Source organism: Arvicanthis niloticus, chromosome 1, assembly GCF_011762505.2.
Source record: "Arvicanthis niloticus isolate mArvNil1 chromosome 1, mArvNil1.pat.X, whole genome shotgun sequence".
In the NCBI taxonomy this organism is placed as follows: domain Eukaryota; kingdom Metazoa; phylum Chordata; class Mammalia; order Rodentia; family Muridae; genus Arvicanthis; species Arvicanthis niloticus.
The window spans coordinates 68,018,182-68,033,020 of NC_047658.1; the positions used below are offsets into that span (position 1 = coordinate 68,018,182).

The 14,839-nt window shown below is 36.6% G+C and overlaps 1 protein-coding gene across 17 annotated transcripts in view; it reads right to left on the reverse strand.

The window, feature by feature from the left end:
- Emsy (EMSY transcriptional repressor, BRCA2 interacting) overlaps positions 1-14,839 on the reverse strand; it is a 75,277-nt gene that overhangs the window by 42,869 nt on the left and 17,569 nt on the right. For all 17 annotated transcript variants that reach the window (XM_076938453.1, XM_034501949.2, XM_076938444.1 and 14 more), the window contains 3 exons: positions 13,238-13,497; positions 5,654-5,930; positions 1,805-2,083 (listed from right to left, as the gene is read on the reverse strand). In XM_076938453.1, the coding sequence (XP_076794568.1) occupies positions 1,805-2,083; positions 5,654-5,930; positions 13,238-13,497 (816 nt within the window). The remainder of the gene's footprint in view (positions 1-1,804; positions 2,084-5,653; positions 5,931-13,237; positions 13,498-14,839) is intronic.

A 14,839-nucleotide genomic window follows, 5' to 3' on the forward strand; every position in this document is an offset into this window, starting at 1 on the left:
TCAATAAAGCAAAACTCTAATAATAAAAATAATGATGATGATAACAACAACAACGATTTAAAAACTCGGTAAAATAGAAAGCCTGACAAAGAAAGAGCTCATTAGTATAGACTTTGTAGGCATTTAAAGGATATTAAGGAACTGATATGATAACTAATCATTCTGACAACTTAGAAATGAATAACTTAAAAACTATAAACTACCAAAGCTCAACAAAGATGAAATAGCTAATCCAGTTTTCCAATCATTAAAAAAAGTGAGTTCACTGGGCGGTGGTGGCGCACGCCTTTAATCCCAGCACTTGGGAGGCAGAGGCAGGCAGATTTCTGAGTTCAAGGCCAGCCTGGTCTACAGAATGAGTTCCAGGACAGCCAGGACTACACAGAGAAACCCTGTCTCAAAGAACCAAAAAAAAAAAAAAAAAAAAAAAAAAGAGTGAGTTTATAATTTGCATGCTCACAAAATAGAGATCCCCAGGCCCAGTTGATTCACTGGAGAAGTTAGCTAAGATTTTAAGGAGTTAATACTAATCTTCTCTCATCTATTCTAGATAGCAGAACACGTCAAACTCATTCTGAGGCCACTAGTATCTTGATCTAACCAAACTAGACAAAGACACTACAAAATAAGAAAAATATACATCAACTCATCAGATAAACTGAGGAACTGAGTTCAGAGTCCCAGATCCACATAAATGCCAGGCAGTATGGTGTCCTGCCTGGATCCCAGTGTTCTAGAGGTGAGAGGTGAAGACAAAGGATCCCTGAGAAAGTGGAGTAACTGAACTAAGCAAACTGGCAAGCAGTGAGTTCGAGTGAAAATCCCTGCCTCAGTCTATAAGGTGAAGAGTGATTATGGACACCAGCAGCAACCTCTGGCCTCCATGTGCACTTGTACACATGTGCACAGAAATCTTCACACATCTACACATACTCACATGTGAACATACATATACATACACTAAAAAACTCTCTTATACAAAGATTAAAAACTGAAACCATTGTTGTATAAAAGAGAATTATATACCATGACCACGTAGGGCTTATTTCATAGATGTAATTGGTTCAACAGAAAATCAACCCATGTGATTCAGTGTATCAGCAGCTAAATATGAGAAAAGTATTAGGTCACATCACTTGAACATAAAAGAACATCTGACAGAACCTAATACAAAGTTATAATGAAAAGCCCCAGGAAAATAGAAATGTTCCATTTCAACTCAAAATGCACATAGAAAAATCCTATAACAGTCTTAACATTAAACACTGAAAAACCCAATGCCTTCTACCTCAAACCAGGATCGAAGCAAGAATGTGCTTCTTACTTAGTATAAATTCTAGCTAGTGAAATAAAACAGACGGGGTTGGGGTGGAGGTGGGGAGAAGAAGGCAGTTGGGGAGGAATACTAATTGGAAAGGAAGAAAAATCATGTCCTTATTTACAGATGACATAATGAAACACATCCTATATACATAGGAATCCCCAGAAATCTATGTAGATACTCCCAGAAATAATAAAGTTCAGCAAGCTAAAAGAATACGAGTTTAGCAACATGTTTACACATGTTGCCAACAATAAATATGTGAAATGAAAATTAAGACCACAACACTACTAGGAGTCACTTTAAGAAAATCACTTAGGGTTATAGCTTAAAAACCACTGACAGACATTTCCTACTGGAAACCATAAGAAACTGAAGAAAGAAGTAAAAAGATATAAATAAACAGGAAGACACACTCTGCTCACGACCTGCTGGACCAGGACTGAGGCGCCCCAGCAGAGCTCACACACACTTGCTCGTTACCTGACTCCTGTTTGATCTGGATGGTAGGTTTGATGCCAGGTGGCAATGGTGACTGCTGAGGCTGCTGAGGCTGCTGAGGCTGCGGAGGCTGCTGCTGCGACACTGAAGAAGGCTGGGCCCCTGGCTGCTGAGTCTGCTGTTGCACTTGCTGTAACTGCTGCTTAGGAGACTGCTGATGCTGTTTGGGAAACTGTGCAAGAATCTGGGTAGGGCCACTCACTAAGCTTTTAGGAGAAGGAAGTCTTGTGGATGCCACTTTGATTGCTGATGTGGATACACCTACAGAAAAGTAAAGAGGATTTAGGAAAGGGGAGGGTAGGCAGCTCAAAGAAAAGAGGATTTGAACCATTCCATCAGCATACTGTCTTAGAAATACAAAAGATCAAATGAAAAGTCAACTGTTATAAAAAAAAAATTCTACAAAGTAGACTAATTACAGTGCTTACTCTTGTTACAGTCTTGCTTCATTAACAAGTTTCAATTTTTCTTTAACCATCATGCTATTTTCATTGCTGTTTAATTATATTACGATTGTTGGTTGCTAGTCCAATCTCATTCTTCTTTTCTAACAAAACCCAGGGTTTTTTCCCTTGAGAATCCACATTCCTGGGCACTGGTATATACTTCTGTGGAGGCTGGTCCCTAAGCCAGCTTTAGAGGCAATTCTTAATTGATCTAAGCTTGTCATGGCATGTCACTACTTTTTCTGGGAATAAAGTAAAGCTAATTATAGCCAACATGCTATGAGAGGAATCTTTTCCTAGAGAACACCTAGATAAGCTTTTCTCTTATTTAGTGGTGTTCTCTTCTTCCTCTGGATACTTTCATAGCTGGCTATGATATCTACAATGTACTCATTTAACCAACAATAAAGTTACCCAAGAAGGGAAAAAAATCCCTTGGTGGTCCAATGATTTGCCTAACTTAACTGAAGCCTTCTGTCATATGGATTTCTGAAAAAATAAACTTTTCTTACAGTTAAAAACCAGTCATTCAATATTTATTTATGTGAAGTCACTTATTTAATTGCTCATCACAATTTTCAAATAAATTTAGAGGATCAAGTCAGATTCTAGAACAATTAATTTACTGTACATTTGGATGGCCAAAAGAATACAGGCAATACCACTAAATAAAACATATTTTCCAAAGTCCACCTTTGAAAAAATTAGGGATGAAGCTACACTGATAATTTTGACAAAATATGTGCTATGGTTCATATCAGAGCCCATGTGTTGAAATTCAATCCCCAATGTAATGTCTTAAAAAGCTAGACACTTTATCTGACTTAATGATTATAGTTTAAAGTAGAGTCTTTAGGCGATCATTAAAACTAAGCAAGATAATCAGGGAGGCGCTCCATGACCGAGTATCAGTGGCTTTTGAAGCAGAAAAGAACTCAGAGAAAGCATATGTATATGCTCCTTGTCTCTTGCCATGTGACAGCTATGCACTGTCTTGAAGATCTGAAAATGAGAAAGTCTCACCAGATACAAGTTTTTGATGTTAGATTTTCAAACCATAAACCAAAATAAATCATTTTCCATTATAAACTTACCCATGATGAAATAACCAAATAAAAAATGGACTGATTACAATATAAAATGCTAAAAGTTATAACACGAACCTTAGAGAAAGAAGGAAACCCAAAATACCTTTTTATGTAAAAAAGAATAAATTTGGGCAAAGAGATGGTAAAACATTTGCTGTATAAACTTGACAATCTGAGTGTGATCCTCAAAACCCACATACAGAGGTGGGAAATGAGGACTAACCCTACAAAGTCTTCTTCTGACCACCGCACACCTCATGATACTTGTACACCTGTGCATACACAATAGGAAAAATAAAGTGTAAGTAAAGAAAGATAATACATAAAAGTAAGAGTACTGGTCATATTTTGTATGCTTAAGAAGGTAACAAAGAGTGAACCGGCGGTGGCGCAGCCTGTAAGGCGTAAGCCTGCAGAGGGCGCCGGGCCCTCTGCGCGCTCTCTCTGACCCACAGGTTCGAATCCCGCTGGCTCCTGCTCTCTTCCCATGTCTCGTGGGGGGGAGGGAGGGGAGCGGGGAGCGGAAGAAGGTAACAAAGGGGGGCGGGATCAAGAATAATACAACATACTAATTAAACAGTTTCAAAGGTTTAAAAGATCGTCGCTATTCCTGGCTAGTGCGATAGGTGAGTAGATATAAAGGACTGCTGCCATGCCTAAGGACCTGAGTTCAATTCCTAGGACCCACATGATAGGAGAGAACCATCTCCCACATGTTATCCTCTGAAGCTCACGTGTGCGATGAATGTGCGATGAATGTGCATGCCCATACAAATAAACACAAAGCCACATTTACACACAATATGAATAATCTTTTTAAAAAGGAAAGAAATTATTTCCCCATAATGTTGTTTTATTTTATATTGTTTTATAAACAAAAATAACAAGGACTTAATATTAGCCAGGCATTAGTGAAGTAAGATAAAGTGTGCAAACAGACAACTCCCAGAAGCTCCCCTTTCCTACTGAAAACTTGCTCCAGTGCTTGTGAGGCCTAGTAAAAGTCAAACAGATATTAATCTAGAATATTAAAACTAGGAAATAATCTACATAATAATATATGAGTAATAAACAGAATTTCACAATGAAAATTGCTAAGAAGGGTATAGAAAGTAGGAGAAAGTCAATGATATAAAACTGTAAAAAAACTGTATTAAATGGAGCAGGAACTTTTTATTGCAGACTACTGGTGTGGGTAAAAGGCTCAATATGTTAAAAGAAAGGGCATTATAATACGGCTGTGGGCAACTGGTGGACTTGTTTTATTTCTTTACTGTTTTCTAAAACTCCTAAATCCACTGTTTTCTGGTTTTAAAAACCAAAAGAGAAAAAAAAAAAAAAAAAAAAAAGAAAGAAAGAAAGAAAAGAAAAAGAAAAAAAAAAAAAGAAAACCCCCCAAAAACCCTGCTTAGATGTCAAATGTGGACAATCATCAAACTCATAGAAGAGGGAAAACTGACAAGGACAGAATCTCGTGGAGTAAGAGTGGAGAACACAGAGATTTCTTCAAAGCTGGTCAAGGAGAACTACAGTCAGCACAAGACTGTCACACTATCGTGAAAGGAATACATAAAGTCCATGGAAAATATGAAAAAAGAATAAAGTGAAAGAAAAAATTTTCTTACTAAATAAATAGCAGCAGCAAAATAAAAACACAATCTAAGTAATTTGCAGGGTCCCATTCTTTGGTTAATGAAAGGCAAAAAGGACAGACATTAGAGACATCCAAAAAGTTAGTTACAGCTTCCAATTTTGAGCAAAGACTCGAAAGAACCAAATAAGAAACTGTCACCTAAAAAGAAACTAATTTCATATACACAACCAAGTCACGCCTCTGATACCAGCACCAGACTTAATATCAAATTACAAATTCTCCTTTCCAAACATTAAAGTGCACAGCAACACGTACAATATGCTGCTAACTTTTATCGAAGGAAAAGCTTAAATATGCAAGTATTTGCTTCCACGTTTACCAATGGAAAAACTTAGAAAGTAATGGGGGTTGGGGAAGAGGAGGACAGGACAAGGTTACAGGCGAAAAAAATCGCTAACACTTCACATCCTCAAGCTAAGAGACGTCATCACTGACCAAACAGCAGAGATCCTCAACCCCAAGACAGACAGACAGACAGACAGACAGACACATACACACACACAGACACTCTCTCTCTCTCTCTCTCTCTCTCTCTCTCTCTCTCTCTCTCTCTCTCTCTTCCCCCACCCCCATACTCTCTCTTTCAGTTTTCTTCAAAATTCACCCACACTGGGACAGAATTAGCTGGTAGCTTACCACTTACCTTGTGCTACTGTAGACATGACCACAGACGGTGTGGAAGATACCACCGCTGTTACTGCAACTGTACTAGAAATTGGTGATGATGTAGAACTGCTGTTGCCATTGCTGCTACTGGTGACCAGAGAGGCCTGGGATGCAGTTATAACTACAGGTGGCTTCTGAGTTGTGGAGGCAATGACTGATGTTGGTACAAGCTTAGTGACTGCTGCATAGTTATGGGATTTGGAGAGAATGTTGGGCACAAAGGTTGAACTTGGTGATGTGGTCACTATAATAACCTAAGGAAAGAAAAATAAGTTATTTTCATATGCCTACCAATACATTTAAGCTCATATACAATTCAAAACTAAGCTCTGCAATATGAAAACAATTCAACAGAGAAAATATACAATTAACTAAAAGTTTATGAACTCTTTCCTTTACAAGCAAGTATCTAAAACCACCAATTTCCAGCAAGTATTTTAAGAGGTGGCGTTCAATGTTGTGTATGACGTAGCTCTGCAAGCATCCCCACACACCATACACCATTTGGGGGATAATCCACCTCACATGATAAAGTAATCTGGACATCTCTGTTCACTTGTAAATACTTACTGAGCATCTATTATGTGCCAGGCATGGTTCTAGATGCTGAAGATAGAAGAATTAACAAAACTTACATGCACAGAGTTTGCATTTTAGTGCGGATAAAGCAATAAAAATACACAGCATGCAGAAACAAATTGAAGAGACAATAAACCAGAGTAAAGATAAAAAGGATGATGATAGTGTTGTCTTTTGCTTTTTAAGATAAAGTACTCCAGTGAAGATATCTGAGTAGAAAGCAGAATGAAGTCAGGGTACAAACCATGTGCTATTAACACCTAGAAGGCCACTCAGTGGCATGGAGAATAGGAAACAAAAGTCCCAAGGCAAAAGCAACTCAAGAAGCTTTAAACATCTAAACCCAATGACTGAGAAGTAATCCAGGACTAGATGTAAAGTCCTGATACTTTGTGTCCTTTCATATGATATGATATGATATGATATGATATGATATATGTGACACCACTTCTCTGTGACCTTCCTTCATAAAACTCATTAACCCTAATCTAAAACACTGAGCAAATTCTAGGAATGGGGTATCTTACTAAAACACCTGACCTGTCAAAGTTATCAAAAACCAGGAAACTCTGAGAAACTTTCACACTGAAAAATGTTTAAGGAGATAGGACAGGAAACTAGAATGTGGAGTCCTAGGTGCAAATCCTGGAACTGAAAAGACAGTAAGTAAACGCCAAGGGAATCCAGAGAAAGAGGTGTAAACAAAGCAACTTTTATAAATTTTCTTTAAATTTAAAGTATCTATCTGCTAGACTGAAGCTACAGTAGGGCAAAGACAGCAGATACAGATAAATTCTCAGAAGCCAGCAGAAATGTAATGGCTGTGTTTATAGGAGCTGTTAGTTATACATTATAGGTGAACTGGGAGGATGTGCTCCTGGCCTGGTACAGAGAATAGAAGAGAAGTCAAAGTTTAGGCAGTAAGGCTGAGAAACTGTAGTTAGCTTTGTGCATTTCACAGAAAATAGCACTAAATAAAAGATCCCTGGCCAGCATCACCCAATGTCCTGAAAAACATAAGGAAGTACAGAAAGCCCATAGTAAAGAGGGTTAAAAGCTGGAGCTGGATCAAATACGAAAGCCAAGTGAAAGGAAACGAATCCCTTATTAAAAATAAGAAGAAGCCATGGTTAGACTTTAGCACAGAAACAAGATGTGATATTTATTTTAAAAGATCATTCTAGTTGCCGTGAAGTGACAGTCAAGAGTGGAAGCTATTATAGCAGGCCAGAAAAGAAGTGATAGCGGTTTCTTGAGCTGGCATGTTAACAAAACTAGAGAAGTAATCAGATTCTAATCATTCTGACAAGCAGAGAATCTAAAACTTGATGAATGATAACTGTAGGGTTCCTAGAACGGAACAAGAGGAGCTCCTGGAGCTGATATGTAAGTGGTTATTTAATTGTCCTAAATCCCAAGACACAAGAAAGAATAATTAGCCCCATGTCACAGTAGAGAACACAAACATCACGTATACTTTGGGAGTATGCATCGCAGTTTTGTTTAGGGGTAAGTAAGTAGTGCTGTAGTGATACCCAGTTCTTTCACTAAAATTATTTGTGCCTACCTAGGACAGAACAAATTGGTTTGAAAAAAAAATTTCAAAGAAGTTAAGGAAGACATTCTTTTTCGTTTTATACTGGCCCTAAAGAAAGTATGAAGTTAAATAAGTCAAAAATTTTCTGAGTGAATTTATACTCTGTATCTACATCAAGAAAACTTTAACTATATTATTCTTACATATTCTCAGTGTAAGAAAGAATTGAAGACATTACTACTTGCCCATTACTTTAAGAAGTCTGTTGTTTTAACAATCAACACATGCCTTGACCAGCAGACATCTGTATAGGGTTGGTCAGTATAATCACAACCAGGCTGGATTAGCCAACAATATGCAATATTATTGAAAACAATAAGAAACTATTATACAAACTGAGAAGTGAACCAATATAATAATAGGGTCATAAGTTTCAGAGTCAAACGAGCTTGCACTTAGACCATCTTGCCTCCACCATTTTCAAATGTCAGGCCCCTGGACATGTTAAAATCTTGAGGCTCCAATTTATTTTTTCTATAAAATAGGGATAATAATTCTGACCTTACAAAATCATTACAAGGATTAGATGGCATAATCATGTGAAGTATCTACTAGGCACATAGCAGGTGGTCAATACCTGACAGTTAACAAATGGTACTTACTAGAAGCCTACTATTCCTATTTACTGTTAGATAGAAAAGAGTGAAGCATTACAGATCACGTCTATACAGAAAAGATATTCAATAAACTATGTCTGTTTCATTAGAAACATTTTCTTTCCTTCCTAACTCTGTTATCACTGAGTGTACAAAGAATTTGTGGCTACCACACCCAAACTAATTAGTGTACTAAAGGCAACTGCGTTTGACTTTTGTCAATCCTGAATCAATAGTCACAGCTTTCCAGAGGCCCAATGCTGATGACTGCAGTACAAGAGGATTCACTGGGCTTGGCAGGAAAGTAAGCCATAGTAAATAAGCAGTGTTGGGCATGGAAGGGAAAGAGAAGTGTGAACAGCTCAAATATTTGAAATTCCAGAATGAGAGTATGGAGGCAGGGGTCTAACATTAAGAAGAGAATAAATCTAGGGTCTTTAGGACCACATTCTAGATTACAGATACAAATGATAAAACCCAGTTTGAAACTTCAATACACAAATGATTTTCTGATCTGTAAAGGGGGTTTCCCAACTAGAGATCCATCCTGGAGAGATTGCTTATACTTTAAAGTTGTTTTAAAACAAAACAAGAGAGAAGATAAAAAGATTTTGAATCCAAGTGAACCACAGTGTTTATTCAGGCCATAATTCAAATTACTGACCTTCTAGCATTCACAAAAACTCCTTAAGAGTGCTGGGACTTGCACCCTAAGGACAAAATGAAAAATATCAATCAAGCACATGAAAGCATAAAGCTATATTCTGTTGTTCTGCTTGAATGAGTGCCGTACCAGTGTTGTTTTAAATGAGGCATATTGACATAAGTGGGAAATGTATCTACACTAAAAATCCACAACCTACTTACAAGTGAATATTGCTTACAAAATCAGAAACAATTACACTTAATGTAAAGTCACTTTACCTACAATAATTAATTACTAAGTTGACTTAAATACAAATTGTGAGAAATCCAAGGTTAATACAATTATGACAATGGCCTTGGATAAAAATATTTTTTAATATTTTTTACCTAGCAAACAAACAACAAAACATGAAAAATGTATTTATTAGTCCTAACCATGACGGGTGGTGGTGGCGCACGCCTTTAATCCCAGCACTCGGGAGGCAGAGGCAGGTGGATTTCTGAGTTCGAGGCCAGCCTGGTCTACAGAGTGAGTTCCAGGACTACACAGAGAAACCCTGTCTCGAAAAAACTAGTCCTAACCATAACCAAGTTGTCCAAAAATCTTTTAAAAATAGATGGCAAAGAAAAAAATGAAGAAAGAAAAGACAGTTTTACCACTGGAACACAGTAGATGTCCAGTAATTATTTGTGGAATAATGAGTCCTCTTTTTTTTCTCTTAGATATTTATTTTTTAAAACACAAGTAAACCTAAATTTCTCAATCTGAAAACTTATGGTAAGCACTACATGTGACTTTGGAAACAAATGTGCCCTCTTAAAAGCATGAATCTGACAGCTTCAAATATTTATTCTCACCTCAAAATCCTGAAGGTAAAAACAAGAGTCAGTAAGGAAAATAAAGAAAGAAAGAAAGAAAGAAAGAAAGAAAGAAAGAAAGAAAGAAAGAAAGAACAAAGAAAGAAACAAAGAAAGAAAGGCAAGAAAAAAAAAAAAACCCAAAGTATTCAGATTTCACTTACAGGGAACTCTATATATTACAAACAGTTTTATGGAAGTCTACCAAAGAGAACTAGAAAGTTAATGATGTTAGGTGATACTTATTAAACATTATACAGACTATAATCATTTTCAATGAATAATTTCATCTAATTCTGGTAACTCTTAAAAAGTACTATTATTACTTTTGTCTTAAAAGGAAATAGATGATTAGCAGACAATTATCAGAGGGCCAGTGACACAGTTCTATGGGAAAGTGTTTGTTTAACATGACCAGATAGTTACTGGAGCTGGATCTACTTATGTGTGTGTTGATTTGTTCAATTATTCATTCATTCATTCATTCAACAAATATTCATTAGCATCTAGTACATGCCAAGGGCTTGTTCTAAGTATGAGGGAACAATGCTAAAACAGAGACCAAAGAAAGCTACCCTCAGGCATCTATGTGAGAAATAGAAAATAAACTTGCAATTTATAACATCAACTACTTATAATGAATAAAAACAAAACATATAATAGAAACAAAAGAATATAGATGTCAATGTTAACATTTTAGTTATAGCTTTCCTATGCTATTTCTTGAATACTAAAATCATTTTTAAGTAAATGAAAGAGAAGAAAAAAGAAATAGTCATAAGATCCAGCAATGAAGGCAGTTAAAACTATTATAGTAAGATTTAACAACTTGAAGCATAGTTATAGAATAATAAATTGGTGTCAAGGCTAGCTCAGAAAGCAAACCTAAGAGTTAAGGATGATACAGCTCAGTAGTACAGCACTTTTCCAGTATATACAAAGTCCTGAGTTCAATCTGCACCATCATTCACACACCAAAACCAAACATAAAAACTTTCTACCAAAAAAAGGGAATAATTCAAAAGTGCTTACTTAAAATTAAGTAAAAATGAAAACACAATGCTTAATAAACTCTTAAATCAACAAAAGTAGTTAATTTTGAGTGGATTCATATATTTGGAACAGTTCATTATTATCAGTAAATTAGTAAAATGCTGACTTCCAAAGATACTCAGCAAAGTAAAAGAGCTGGCATTTTCTAAGTGGATGCTCCATGTCACATCTTATATACTCAACTGCAGCACTTAACTCTTGATGCAGACACTGTTCCTGTCTCTGAGATGTGAAGACTTAAAAGCACCCTTCCACAGTTGATAGCAAAACACTGGCAAGCGGGTTTATAATACTCAAAGCAGAAAACAGAAAAATTCTTGCCTGATGAATCTGACCAGTTCAGGAAAACCCTAAGGACAAGTGGCAGAGGGACAGGGCAGTGAATGTGCCAGTTTCATATGTAAGCTGACTGACAGACACTTAAGGAAAGTCTGAAAAGAAAAACTAACAGGTAAGATAAAGAGCATGAGAAAAGAAAGCCAGGCCAAAAGACACATAAATACAATCATATAAAACAATACAATCATTCTATCAAAAACCAGGATTTTTTTTAAAAAGAAAAGTAAGGATCATTACATAAGAAGAATGAATTATTAGAAATGTAAAATATGATGGTCGCCAAGTATTCTAATATATGCCTGTGATCCTTAGCACTCAGGCATTCAAGGTCAGTCAAGACTACATAGTAAGTTCCAGGCCAGACTGAACTAATACTGCAATCCTTCCCTCAAGAAAATAAAGTATGACAGCAAAAATGAACAATCCCACACAAGTAATAAAAGATACTGATCGGTCTGGAGAGACGGCTCAGTGGTTAAGAGCACTGACTGCTCTTCCAGAAGTCCTGAGTTCAATCCCAGCAACCACATGGTGGCTCACAACCATCTGTAATGGGGTCTGATGCCCTCTTCTGTTGTGTCTGGAGACAGCAACAGTGTACTCATACACATAAAATAAATGAATCTTTAAAAAAAAAAAAAAAAAAAAGATACTGATCAAGGATACAAAAAACGATGATACACATTTAACCATGTTCAGCTCTCTGCTAACAGCCTTACATACATTATTTATAATACTCAAAGATTAGAGAAACACTGGGTTGCTCCCCCTACCCACTTCTATTTCACAGAGAAAAACTGGGTATAGAGTTTAGTTTCCTCACAGTCAAAAAGCTGGCAGCAAGCTAGAATTCAAATAAAAAAAAATTTAGTTCCAAAATCCACATCCCAATCCTTTATGGTACAGAAAGAGGAGGGAAAACAGAAAATAGAAATGAAAAAGTACAGGAAAATTAAAGGATCAATTTAGCAAGTTTCAAATTCTCAAATAATCCACAAAGAAAATGCAGAAGGTCAGAGAGGTAAGCAAGAACTTCTGAGAACTGCAGTGCAGGATTAAAAAGCTCTAAAGACAGAACCTGAAGGTCATGATGCCTTTGCTGTTTCAGTTCTCTAAAAAGTTTCCAAAGACAAAACCAGAAGCTAAAATGAGAATCCCTGGAGTATCTCAAAAATAATCCTAAAAGCTGGAAACCAAGTAAAGAATATCTTCAAAACTCACAGGAAAAAATTTCCTTTGTCCACATAGGGTCTCAAAAACCAATACAGCCACCCTTACATGGGGGCTACTAAATGACACTCTCTAGCAAAATAAACTAATAAAAAGGAAAGAGCACAAAGATGCTAAAAAAGAAATCCCAGAAACAGAGGTGTAAAATTAGCCTCACATCATCAGAATCCAGACTAATGCAAAGACTGAGGGCTGCAAGAACATGAAATTGACAGAATACCAGTAACTTGAGGTCAAAATGAATGCATGAGACCATACAAAAAAATAAAAAGGAAGATTTTAATAATTATTCATTTACCCATACCCCTTTTTTTCTCCTAAAACACACTCAATTCTACTGGCAAAGCAAAAAAGTGACGTCCTAAACATAAGACCACGTAAAGGAAGACTTTAAAAGTTTTCCAGTTGTTTCAAAATGACATTACAATTATCAAATACAACCTAAGTCCAGAAGCAGATCTGCTAGCTGTCATCTTGAGCAAAACATTTGGCACCTTAGCCTCATTTTGAAAAGTAAATAATAATATCTATCTCAATATTTTAGATGCAAAATTATACAAGAGATGTGAGCAGTCCCAGCATAACACCAAGTACACAATAAGCACTCAGTATACACCTGTCAATTCTACATCATGCTATGACACGGACTCCCTCCACCACCTACCTTCTGTGTTGTCGTGTTTGTTGTCTGTGTCGATGGTTTGGTGAAAGTGATTTTCACAGGTGACATGTGGGGTGGTAAGGAGTTGGCAATGCTCTGCATAATGTTGCTCATCTTGGGACTTCCACTCACGGGCACAGTGATCGTCTTTGAGACTGGAACAACAGCCTTTGGAACTTCCTTCAGGACAACAGGGGAGGAGCTAGAAGAGTTTGTTCGCCTGCGCTTTCTGGGTTTTTCATCTTCATCTGAGCAGCTAACACCTGAAAGACAGCAGCAGTATTCCTACTTACACAAAACTAGCATTGCCTCTTCTACTTTCTTTTTTTAAATGCCTGTGTCATCCTTGGCTTCTCCCTTTCTTTTATGCCCAATCTGCCACTGAGTCCTGACAATTTTCCCTCAAAGTTGTCTCTCTGAATACCCACCCTTTTCTTAACCCACTACACTATTTGGGGCTCCTTGTCTCCTGCCTGTATTTTATCAATGCCCTCTTAGAAGATAGTCCTGCATCTCTCTGTATCTATTCTACACTCCTACTACAGCAAGCCCAGAAGTTTTATAACTGAGATGCACCGCCAAAAATTTCCTAAGTCTGTATTTTCCTACCCTCCCAAAATCCTTACCACACCAAAACTCAAGGACCCCTATCTTTCCAGTCACACAATTCCATCACCCTAACCCTGTGCCCCTCTAAAACCTTGACAAGCTAAATTTCTCACCATTGTCCAAAGATACTTCAGCACCCTCTTATCTGAGTCTATATATCCTAATTTTCTTTGAAGAACACCAGCATCCTCAAAGGTCTTCATCCTGTAAGCCATGTCTCAGTGAACCCTTCCCTTCCTTGCTGCAAAGCTAATCCACCTCTCCTCTCAGAACTGCACATAAAGCACGTTGTACATCCTCTTCTGTACCACTTACCACATAACAATGTAACTGTCTACATCTACCATATTATATTAACATGCTTTTTACACAAAAAAGACTAACTCTTAACTGTTTTGTCTCCCGGGTATGATAACTTGAACAAAGTTGGTGAATGAATAATAAAACTAATATTGTCTTTGAGTATAAACTGAAGTAGTTCTTGTTATTTGAAAGTACTTTAGTTTGTGAAATAGTTCTTCATATCTGAGATTCACTAAGAGCAGTGGGTATGGTAACTTGAACAAAGTTGGTGAATGAATAATAAAACTAATATTGTCTTTGATTATAAACTGAAATAGTTCTTGTTATTTGAAAGTACTTTAGTTTGTGAAATAGTTCTTCATATCTGAGATTCACTAAGAGCAGTTTTAAAAATGATTGTAAAAAACAGGTCTTAAGTGGCATTTCAAAGACCACTTTGGTTAAATCTACAGAAACCTGAGATAAACTTAACAGTCAATATGACTCTTAACATTTTTGTAGCCTAAAACCTCATTTCGTTTATAGATTTTACAAAATTCACATGACAAATATACATAGCAATGTAGATAGGAAATTTCTATAGAGCATATATTAAAAAAAATACATAGTATGACTCATGGAATTGGTAAAGTCTTTACAGCTTCAATTGTTAGACTCTATGAACTGGTAATGACCTAGAAACCTGTCTAAAAA